Genomic DNA, 12,521 nt, shown 5'->3' with positions numbered 1-12,521 from the left:
TTTTGTGGATTCAAGATCTTGAGAGTTGGCCTAACTTCAATTTGCAATGTGATTGTTGCAAGTTGTGTGATGGGCTAAAAGCTTTTTTAAGTTTTAAATTTCAAGTTCAGATCTTAAATCTTTGTAGGAGTCGTGAGAACCTATATCTTGTGTTTTTGAATCGTGGAATTGTTTGGTACAAAATACTTCCTGAAGTTACCCTTCTTGTAAGGCTGTTTGAAGCCTTTATAATGTGGGAGAATGTTGTATGCATTACAGAAGAGGGAAAAGTATAGAAATAACATATTGTTAATGATATAACTTACACTAAGCAGATAGCCTAATGTTGAATAAGTATGCAAGAGTCAAAGTTTGCCTTCGATATTAACGAATATTTTTCCTACTATAACGTTGAATTTCTATCTATCTCGGTTAACTAAAAGAAAATACAAGGCTGCATGTCAAAATTTAATATTTTCATATCAACAGACACAAAGAGATATCCAAACCAGATAAACAGATTATAATACTATTTACTTGTTACATTATTGAACGAAAAATAGTAGAGCACAAGCGTGAGGGTTTGGAAATAGTGTTTTACGAACATACAAAGTTCTTAACGAAACGATTCAACTTCACAACACGAACAACAACTGGAATTCACTTTTCCATGTGGACCCATTTCATCTAAGTCTCCTGGCCTCTCTTTCTGACTCCAGCAATGTAAGAATGTCGCCTTCTCGAACAGGGCCCTTTACATTTCGTACGAGCTGTCGATTTTGCTCGTCGATCAACTCAACCTTCACCTGCGTACATTGACCCTGAGACCCAGTGCGTCCAAGGACCTTGATAACTCTTGCTAGAACAGCTGGCTTCTCCATGCTGCAGGTCTTTCCTTCACTCTGTTCGATTCAAGGAACAAGTTGACGATAATTGTACGTTAGAGTTCTAATAATCTTGGTGCAATGGCTTATATCGTCCGTGCTTTGTTCTCGTTTTTTTAAAGGTTTCTAACAAATGCAAGCCTAAAAGCGTCTTTCATTCTTCTTCTTTTTATATGACCCTATCAGCAATATCCTGTTGACTTTGGTCAGCGTTTCTATTACTTATTGTTGTGCTACATGGCTCGGTAGATTGTCATCCAAGTTCACTACAAGGTATCTTAATAGTTCACTAGTAACACAGACACAAATCGATTATATAATAAATCGCTTTTATCCTTGTACTGTCACATTATGAGAACATTTTATATTTCAAACCTACATTTTCGTGCATATCCGTATAGAAGCCAAATTGGTGGAGGAGATAATTCTGATAAAAGGAAAGAGAGTGATATAGGACATGGAATTTTAAATCCTTATATTTTTTATAGAGTATGATTCGTTGTTGTCAGAGAATTGGACATACTAAGAATAAATGTTGCTCATCGGGGTTTTCAGTACCACATTTGCAATTTTGATTAATTGTAATATGTATTTTTGCTAAGTGTGCTGGTGTACGCACGTATTCCGTACTTAACATATTAATGAATACTATGACCTGTCGTGGAAGTGTGTATGAATAAACCATGGGTTTTTAGTTGTAAAATCTATTATCAATTTAAATGTATTGTCCACAATATTAAATTGTTCCTTCCACCAATCATTCCAATGATTCGTGAGTTCGTTTATCTTTCACTCGTGGTAATAAATCTGTACACCATATTCTGTCGAAACTTATATGCTATAAGACTGGCTTGTTTAGCATATATACGAGTATGTCCACACCCACACGATCGTTTCCCACATTAATATTATGTGTTTTAACATAACTACATTAGGACCTCCCCGATGCCGCAGTGGTAGCGTCGTCGCCTTGTAATCAAGGGGTCCCGGATTCGATACCCGGTGGAGGCACAAGTGGTTCGGATCCCACTTTAAACTGTACGTCCAGTCCCGATTAGGCTTACTGTGCATAAAGTAGACTTCAAACAACAAATCACATCAAATAACATAACTAAATTGTAAACTGACATGCAAGAATATAAAAATAATGACTACAGAACGTTGTTTCACGTTGATGGTAATGATTTCGATCACCAGGGAGCAGCACGTAGGCACAGTACAGAGCAGCCAGATCCAGTAGGACGAAAGTACTGTGTGTTGACTTTCAAAGACGATGGTTGGTGTGAGAGTGAGTGTTTATATGGCACCAAAAATTACAGTCTTTTCGGAGGGGTACATCTGTGCCCTTTCCGACGTTGGTTATAGTTATAGCCAGATAATTCAACAGTGCCACATGAAAGCATTCCATGTGTCAAAGAAGGGCATCAATGCAGTGTTCAATCGCCATAAAGCTTGCACCGTACCTGTTGCTGGAACCACTCAAAGTGGGCCTCGGACATATCGGAAGCCCAAACGTTTCTCCGATATCGTGCGGAAAGTGAGATCCTTGGTGCGATGTGAAAACCCTGCAACGCAAAGAGTGATTGCACAGGCAGTGAAATGTTTCCCTGCAACTGTGAATCGCATCATAGCCCAAGATTTACAACTTGTGCGGAAGCACAAGGCTCAAGTTCATAAGTTGCGTGCCTCACATGTCCAGGAGAGGAAGACCAACAGTCGGAAGCTCTACGAACGCCATCTGGCAGGGGACCGCTGGAAGTATGTGGTGTCCCTGGATGAAGCATGGGTGTATCTGTCGGGATGTGGTAAAAAAAAGGGCCATCTACTATCGTCCACGTGATGCAAGAGGTCGATCTGAGTGGGTACGTGAATGTGCTGAAAGTTTTCCACGCGGGTTCATGGTTGTTGGTGGTTACTGCCATAACGGCAAACTTCCACTGCGCAGAGTGGAAAAAAAGGCTAAAATAAATGCAGCCTATTACCAGACGAATATTTTGGAGCCACTTTGCAGACATGATAATCCTTCTCTCTATGGCAGCGATACATCTCGTGTTGTCATCCACCAGGACAAGGCTTCCAGTCATACGGCAAAGTCCACGCAGGCATACATGGATCGGATGGCGCGTGAAACGGGCATTCATGCAATCCCCTTTACAGACATCCCTGTGAAATCCCCCGATGCCTCTTCTATGGATTTTTGTGGGTTTCCGTTGTTGAAACGAGCCTTGGGAAGCAGACAGCCCCGCACAATTGAGGGTCTTTGGAAAGCTTGTCAGGAGGAATATGATCGTTTGGATCAATGTGTTCTTCAAGGCAGTCTCCTCCAATGGAAACTCCGTTGCAGGGCCATTGCTGCAAGACAGGGGGTATCACGTGGATCACCACCGCTGGTGACGTCACGGTTTTTCTTAAGGTGAGGTGGGTTCTAACTTTGTTACCATGGACGTGAAACGACCTTCTGTATAAACCGGCATTATGGGCCAGCAATAAATTAATCAACCACTAGGATAACCATACACATATTTTTTAACTTACACTTGCGCACTACTTCTTATTCCAAGCATGAGTCACATATTACACCATTTTAGCAGCAATTTCTAAATATCACATGTTTTTTTATAGCTAAGTAGTGCATGCATTAGAAATTTATTGTGTTCTGAGAAAAAAATTCACCCCGCATTTCTGATGCAGACAGGAGGTACATTTCTCAAGTATCAAACACTAATTAAACTTATGAAGTGCTTTTGAATTTGAATTTTTTTGAATTTTGAATTTAAAATTTTGGGAGCGTCAGCACTTAGGCTATTTTGCTCCCGTCACATTATACGGGGGCCAGCCCCTTATCATTACAAATAACAACTCTAGCGTTACATAACTAAAAATGTTAAAATGTTCTGACTTCTGTTAAAAGCTGAGGCCGTAAACGGGCACTCAGCACACACAAGGACAACAAACAGGACAAGACACACAAAATTATACTGGCCATATTGCCAGTCGCCAGAGCCTCGTTAGTCTTTAGTCCAGGGTGCACTACGTGGAAGTGAGGTTGACTTTTGGGCGCCTACGTGGAAGGTCACCCCTTACACCCCATTTTAAATTATGGTCTAATAAGAGATAATTTCCATATAATCGTATATGTGTGTGGAATTATTGTAAAAGTAATCACAATGCAATTAATTATTATTCTTTGAATGAAGTACATTCACATTTGTATGTAAGTATGTTATTATGGAAAGGATTTTAAGGTGCAAAATTATGGTCGGGAAAGGGAAAGAAAGGTTCTTAAAATGCTGATAAAATGCCTTTATTCAATGCTCTCTTCTTCTGCGCCTTCTGTATATAATACGCGCGGACCGCAGAGAGAACTGTGGTTGCGCGCGGACCGCAGAGAGAACGGTTGTTCTGCCGGATAGGTTTTGTTGAAGTTCGTGTTTTCTCTCGCGGGTTTGCTACATTATCTTGGGAACTATTGGGGCTTCTCTACAAAATGAGACTATAGGATTTTATGTAGCTTCTCAAGAATAGTGAAAATAATTTATTTTACTGTCCAATTTTTTAAGAAAACATGAAAGAAAAGGAAGGAAAAAGGTGCTAAAGCATCAAAGAGGTGGTAAAATGGGGATAAATGTGCTAATCTCATGAAAAGGTGCAACAAAGTGTGTTCATTTTACTTGATTTCATGTATACGTATCTCAAGCGATCGGTGTGAAAACAGCTATATTTTTGGAAAGGTGCTGCACTCTAGTTACAATTATTTAAAAATAGATTAAGTTTTACTCTATTTTATGTTATTGTTATTGCATGTAGTTGGTAATGTCACTTTCATGTTTGTAAGAACTACATTCATTTCTTACTTCTTTTCCTCACAGAATATCGCAGTCTGCTTCCCGGTGAGTGTTAAAAATTTAATATATTACTAATTTTTCTGATAAATACTGATTCGCTTTTTACCATGAGCCTTTGCACAGAATTGTATGAAAAATCAAATTAATACTCCTCTCCCCATCACCTGTGGGTAACACGTTCCAATATAGTTAATAAACTTGATAATATCCACCACACGAAAAAAAATTAACTGAGAATTTGAACATATCCTTGCATTCAATTTATAAGAGCAATGAGCTACAGAGCATTCCCTGACATTCGCTACGAGACTCGGCGGCAAGCGGCCCGGCGTCAGCGCTTGTCTTTCCCGGCGAACGGATTCGCGATAGTCGGTAGAGTCTGCTATTAAAATTACAGTTTTCATATTGTGTACTAACCTTGACTACAGAAGGTGTTGAAAGTGATGTCCCTCTGCTGCAAAACATTCCTGGCATCTCCGAAGGAAATTGGCATTTACACGTGCAAGTTCGTCTACTGTGCGGATTGTCTTTGTATACTTTATTTTTTAGATTTCCCCATAAATAAAAATCGGAGGTTGATAAATCGGGGGACGTAGAGGGTTCTTGAAACACCCGTTTCTTGTGAGAGGCGGCGGATAGATTTCCGAGGAGACTGTTCTAACATTTGTCCTATCTCATCGAGTTTTTCCTCAGTAAGTACACGTGGGTTTTTCTTTCCACTTTTATTCAGAACTGACCCTGTTACTCTAAACTTTTTTACGAGGTTTAATATAGTTGTCCTTTGTGGAACGGGAACACCAGGAAATTTCGTTGCAAAACGTCGTGGCACTTCTCCACAATTCCTCTTTCCGAAGTAACTCTCGACAAGATAAATCCTTTGTTGTAATGTAAACTTTTGTGGTACCATATTAAGCAACAATCTTCAACACACGGACACGACACGACACTACACAACTTCCGAGGGAGTATTATACTGTCGTCAGTCTGCAAAGTCAATAGAAAGGGAAAGAGAGCGAAAGCAGGGTGAGCGGACCCTGTTCACCGGGATAGACAATCGCTGACGCCGGGTCGCTTGCCGCCGAGTGTCGTAGGTAATGTCAGGGAATGCTCTGTAGAAGGATGGAACTTGTAATATAGTGTGGTACTTCTAGATTTGATTATATGTATGCGTGTAGTTTTTTTTTAAATACTTGTTGTTATGAATAATTTTGTCTTAACTTTTCGGAATTAAAAGAATCTTACATTTCAGAGAGCACTCAGAAGCTAGAAATAATAAGAAAATATTATCGGTCACGTCTTAGTGCTTTCTTTTTAATTTTATTGGTATGTAAGAGACCAAGTGAACGATTCTTAAAATGATATTAATGCCGTGTGTTCACGTTAAAGTCAGTACCGCCATAAACTTTGTAAAGATAAAAAAAAATCGTGCATCAGATATTACTAAATTGTTTTATGTTTACTTCTACGTAAATATCATGATTCACAAATTTCAGTAGATGCAAAAAGATAAGTTTGTGTTGTTAAGTGCATCATCTTCTTCATGTGTTCAAGCTTAGACTTAGAAAAATCTCTTTCTGTGTTCCATACAGCTTTTGGTTTTCCACTGATGGATAGAATTGAGCATTTAGCCTTTAATAATCGTTTATTCTTCACTCCTACAAGTTCATCGAACATTATGGTGGTTCTTGTGCCTCCTGCGTGAATGGCGATATTTATGACTTCTGTCTGGGTCCCCATTTGGTATCACAAACTTGGCAGTCTTCGCGAAATTATTTCTGGATTCCATTCTTCGATATTTAAAGTTGGAAACGGTCGCAGATTCATCTCCGGGATCATCATTCATCATACCGGAATTTATCTTCCCACCTGTGAAAACATAGTTTCGAGCCGGAGAACGATGCAAGACGACATCAGCCTCTGGTCTACTTTCTGAAGCAGACTGATCTTGTTGCTCATAGTCTCGTTTGTGCAATTCCTGTCTTGTGAGCTCAAGTTCTTCTTGCTTCGGTCTAACTTTTTTGATTGGGTTAACTTCGGTGACGTAATGTGAAGTCAAGGGTGCACCTTTGAGATGCAGAAGATCATCAACTCTTCTTACACCCGGTGATTCGTGGTTATACTCAGCCGGGTAAGATTTGATCAAGGGTGGTTCTGTGAGGACTTTCATCCCTTGACGAGGGTGCGATTCCAATTGACCATTGCGTTCCTTTGCCTTCCCCGCTGCCTTTTGCATTTTGTTGTCCAAATTAATACTTCTAGCGGATGACTGTTCAGAATTTCTCGCTAGACTCCGTCCAGTAGTGTACTCTATCTCTTGAGAGGAACCTCCATGACCATAGGCATGGTACGCAGTATGTTCATGTCTTGTCAGGTCTTGCTGCACATATTGCCCTGTTCTCTTCTTCGAAAGGCTCGCTAACTTTAAATCAACCGCAGCTTTCAGCTCTGGGTCATGTCTTGCGTCCACTTTGTATGATGCTTTCTCGATATCTCTCCTCTCAGGAGGAGCAATGCCCAGATTTTCCCATTCAGAGAAGAATGGTCGTTGTGAGGGGCAGACATCTCTCTCACCTTTCTTTTTCCTTGAACGTTTCTTCCTGCTCTGGGATGGACACTTCGAGCATGGACATTTCGCTTGATGCCTCACGTCTGAGTCAAAGGAAGAACAAGAATGCTGAATGCTTGATTCAGGAATTACTAGAATTGGGAATATTGGAACATTGTCAATAACGTTCTCACGAATGCGAGGATCTATTTCAGAACAAGACGACCTGCTAATGTCTTCCAAAGCAATATTTTGAGTGTTCTTCTTATTAACAAATATGCTCTTAGGAACTGTCACACTAAGCAAAATCAAGGTGTTCCGTAAAGAATCAGTGTTCTCCATCATATTTCTCATAACTTTCTCCAGCAACTTACAGTTTACTTCTTGTACATTCTCCACAACGGTTTTTCTTGGGGACTGAGCGTTTTTCTTCACTTCCTGATGTACGGAATTTGCTTGCTTTTGTTCATGTGAAGGCGATTCCCTTACGGGTCTTCCGTTGCGATTTGTTCCTACCAGGTCTGTTATGGTGTCAACAATTTCATGTGCTAGACACTGACTAGTTGACAAAGTTCCCTCCGGAGTTATTAACAGCAAAATACTGGCTATTCCACTATTATTATTTACAACAGGCAAAATTGCATCTTTTACCAAGTTCCACGATTCACTCGCCTGACTTGGAAAAAGGTTTTGCAATCTGTCCATTTCTTGCTTGAAAGCCTCGCTCTGTTCACTCAATTTGGTTTTCGACACACGTGCACCTTGTTCACCATTTGATAAAAGCACCGACTTTTTGTCAGATTGGCCTAAATATTTTGGGTTTTCATTTGGCAGTCCTTGCACAGTATCTGACTGTTCTTGTTCAGTGTGTGATGGGATTTTTGAGACCAAATCGCCTGCTCTTAAGGCTTCTTCAGTCCCTGAAACAAAAGAAGTTGATATCCTGGCGGTTGGAGCTTGTGATTTTCTATTTGCAAATGTAAACAGACTACTCAGCAATGTTAGTTCATTTTGACTCAATTTTTCAAGAATTGTGTCTTCTGCCTTCCCTGTAGTACTCCACATGACTGGTTGGTGTTCATCCTCGTATTCTGAACCTTGAATGTAATTTTGCCCTTGCACAGTCGAAACCTGCTCAGGATTAGCTTCCAGTCTACTCACATGCTGTGCTGTATTGTCAAACTTGACGTTATCGGTCGATGATATATTTTGACCCTGCACGTAATAATATTGCATTCCTGCTGATGTGGTTGGATAAAGGGTCTGGGTTTCAGGATTGTTGTACGTTTGAGCGTAGGAATATGGTGGCTGTTGTGGATATCTCACTTCAGAGCAGTTGTTTTTCATAGATCCAACGCCGTATGGCATCTGAGTAGTATAGTATGTATAGACAGGCGGAAAATCAGGAGTTGTAGAATGCTCTTCTTCAGAAGCTACGAAAGTTACGGTTGATTTCGGACCAAACTGGCGAAATAATGTGTCGACGGAAAACGTATTTTTCTTTCTCTTCCTTGACTTCTTATTAATCGAGTGATCGTTGGGCGCCATGTTTTCATCACGACGATTGAACTTGTAATGCTTATTTCCTTTACCTGATGACTTGAAATCGACACCTCTTTTTTGAGAAGAATATGCAACATTTCTAACTTTGTTATTTGTTGTTGATCGTGAGATGGATGTGTCACTACGCCAAAATAGCCTTTGCCTTCTGTTAACATCGCTTCTCGACCTAGAAATATCTTTGAGCGTCTGTAAGTGCCTCTTACGTCTTCTGCTAGCAATTGCAACTTCATAGGCTGACAGATCAGGGGCCTTCTTCCAGGAAGGTTTTCTCCTGCTTACATAGCTCCTGGGACAGAAACTGTTGGAACTATGCTCAGGAAGAACAAGATATATCCTTATTATAAATGCACCGATGATGTTTCTTGCTTGAGGAACGCACCACTTATTTTTCGCGAAAACAACTCCACCTTGTTCACTAGTGCGAACTGAGGTGAAATTATTTGGGGTCACCAAAGTCAAAACAAATACTTTGTTGTTCAAAGTGCGAACCTTTCTTTGTATTGCGGTCATGACGCTTTCCATAACTTCACAGTTTACTTGATCAACTTCTTTATCCTCCAAATTCTTTATCGTTCTTCGCAAGACGTAGTTCTCATTGTTACCCACAATTCCGCCAGTAGCTTTGTCGGTATCTGTCACAGCTGAGCTCTCAGGCGTAACAAAAACAAGGATCGTTGGCTCAGAGTGGGTTTCCTTGGAGACTGATTTGAGTATCCTAGATATATGCACCCAGGTCTTGCAGGTATGATCAGGAAAGGAAAGTCTTATCATATCCATCTCTCGTTTGATTTTCTCAAGTCTTGCAGCCTCTTTGGAGATCCTCAAGTTACTGGATGTACAAGAATCGCAAGTGGCCTTAGCAGAATATAACAATGAACTTGCTAGCGCGATTATCCAATAGATAGGGACCTCCATCGTCGCCTGCAATGAAAAAATGATATTCAATTTAATTTAAAGAAGTCGCTGCTAATATGCTTTGTACCCCGTAATATTATTTTTTAACATATTTTTTTTTAGCGCGTACAAGTATGATGGGTTGAGATCAGACGCGAAACCACGAATTTTTGTCTGGGGGGCAATTACCAGGACAAACATACTAATAAAAATAATAACAATAATAATTTTAATAAAATAATGTTAATAATACTAATGTTAATAATAGTAATATTATTATAACTATAATAATAATTACAATAATTTTATTGTTATAACTATTATTATTATTATTGCTATTGTTATTATTGACTTGATTTATTTTACTTCGCTTCTTGTGGCATTTTTGGCTAATTTGCGAAGATGGGGATTAGTGATCTTATGATGAAATTGATGAATGGACACTCACAAATATCCATGCCCAAGCCGGGATTCTAAGCCGGGACCAACATTATTATTATTATTATCATTAGTAGTAGTAGTAGTATCAAAAAAGTTATTATCCTCGTAAATTATGCAAAAAAGGGGGTAGAAGTTTGTGCTAAAGCATTTGTGTTCGAACAAACGATTTGAATTATTTTTTCAACACGTTCAATTTCACATTAATACTGGAAAAGAAGCACACAATCTGTTTTTGAAAGACAGAAAATCCTCGATGAATGCATTCCAAATATGATTCTTTTTACATTAACATGTATAACTTTCATGCACAATATATGTTTCACATATATGGAACATGGAGGGACGTCGACACTAAATTATGTACGTATTCAAAGTTTCTTTAATACATATTATATACAACATATATTATTTATATACATTAGAAGATAATAATGCCGATTCTGGAACATTTATTTTGTATTTATTTATTTTACCCCGATTTTAGCTAATTTTGAAAGAGGAAAATAGCTAAAAAAAACAATTTTTATCATTTTTATAATGTAAAAAATAATTATGTTTTTTATTAAAAGCTCAATTTTATATTTCACACATTTCTATAGGGCAAAATTGACTTTTTGCGCCTAAATCAGTATATTTCAAGCAATTATTTACAATTATCATATTTTTTAAAGAGAAAATAGATGTGTACAGCACTTGCTGTACAGTACAGTGCAGTGAATGTGTGTGTGTATATATATATATATATATATATATGTATATGTATATATATATATATATATATATATATATATATATATATATATATTATTCAAAAAAGTGTATCTACAACTGAAAATGTAGATACTGATAAAAAGTTATTACCAGTGGCAGTATATATAATTATTTCTTCCAAATATATATATTCTGAAAATCATGTACTTCTGAAAAATGTACATGTCTGTAATTTTTAAAGAAAATCAAAATGCTATATTTATAAAAATATATAGGCACCTCGAAGTATATAATGCTAATAACATATAAAATTTATAATTTATTTTTTTATTGAGTATAAATTATTTTAACATTTTTAAAAAAAGAATATATAAAACCAAACATTTAAAAAAAAATTAAATATATAAATTTTTTTAAATTTTTTTTAAGAATATATAAAACTTAACATTTTTTAAAAAAATAATATATATATAATTATATATATACAAATTATATAAAAAGAAAAATAAATAAAATGAATAATAACCAAAAACAAGAAATTTTGTGTACAAAAATATATACCACATCAGACATAAATAACGAAGATACAGATGTTCCAAATTTTCTAGCAAAATTAGAGCCAAAAATTATAAATGCAATTAAAAATAAACTTAAAATAAGTTCTCTCAAAATATATTTTATTTTATCATCATATTATAGAAATTCTAAAAATGAAGAAAAAGAATGTACACACCGTACCAATGTATTATTTCAATATTGTAATGATATTCATTCTTTGCAAGATATTTATAAAAATATTTGCGAAGAACTTAAGACAAAACACCAAGAATTCCAAGATAGAGGATCTGGATGGACACTTTGTGATACAAACCATGAACTTAAATTAAAAATAGCAAAATATGTCCCCTTTGGGGGTGGATCAAGTTATATTGAATTACCCGACCAGATCAAAAACAAAAATGCTGTAATAAATATTCAAAATGAAGATAATAAATGTTTTCTCTGGTGCATCATATACTTTTTTCATCCAGCACCTCACAATAAACATCGTGTGTTTAATTACAATTCAGTGGCGGCTCGTGGTGAACCAAAGTGGAGGGGCGATAGCTCACAAATTTGCTCTATTGATTTGCTTTATTTTACTTCGCCTTTTGTGCAACTTTTGGCTAATTTGGGAAGATGGGGATGAGTGATATAATGAAATTGATGAATGGGCACTCACAAACATCCATACCCAGGCCGGGATTCGAACCCGGGACCCCTGGCATCGTAGCGCGATGTGCTAACCACTCTTTTTATATATATAAAAGGAATACCCCTACGCGGTGGTATCCCCCGTCATTTACACTTTTCAATTTTTACAGTATTCTCAGTTTTTCACGTTTGGACAAACACAAATACCCATGCCTTACCCGGGACTCGAACCCGGAACCCCTGACGTTGCAGCGCGCTGTGCTAACCACTCCGCCACGGGGGCCGACACAAATTTGCTGTACTAGTAATGTGAGTTTAAATGGTGAATTTCGTATAACAACCAACGTAATAAGAAATTGATACGTTCGTGTTTACCGAATATCATGTTTTACACGTTTGCACATATTATAATAAATTAATAATTATTTAACAGTAATGCGAAGAAGATGGAAGAAGAAATAGAAT

At 37.5% G+C, this 12,521-nt stretch overlaps 2 protein-coding genes across 2 annotated transcripts in view; both read right to left on the bottom strand.

Annotated features, from left to right (window-relative positions):
• Window positions 1-471: 471 nt before the first annotated feature.
• On the bottom strand, window positions 472-975 carry LOC145999839 (small ribosomal subunit protein eS28-like). The gene has a single exon (XM_083137102.1). It carries the CDS (start codon window positions 858-860, stop codon window positions 663-665), a length of 198 nt encoding a protein of 65 aa, XP_082993228.1. The 5' UTR covers window positions 861-975; the 3' UTR covers window positions 472-662.
• A 5,211-nt stretch (window positions 976-6,186) lies between these two features.
• Window positions 6,187-12,521, bottom strand: part of LOC145999838 (uncharacterized) — a 31,820-nt gene continuing 25,485 nt past the window's right edge. The window contains exon 2 of the mRNA XM_083137101.1: window positions 6,187-9,737. Coding sequence (XP_082993227.1) covers window positions 6,372-9,737 — 3,366 coding nt within the window. The 3' untranslated portion in view covers window positions 6,187-6,371. The remainder of the gene's footprint in view (window positions 9,738-12,521) is intronic.

The sequence above is a fragment of the Lepisma saccharinum genome, chromosome 16, assembly GCF_977018435.1.
Source record: "Lepisma saccharinum chromosome 16, izLepSacc3.1, whole genome shotgun sequence".
Lineage (NCBI taxonomy): Eukaryota > Metazoa > Arthropoda > Insecta > Zygentoma > Lepismatidae > Lepisma > Lepisma saccharinum.
Note: the sequence above shows the minus strand (reverse complement) of the source record. Positions and strands in the feature narration are given on the sequence as shown.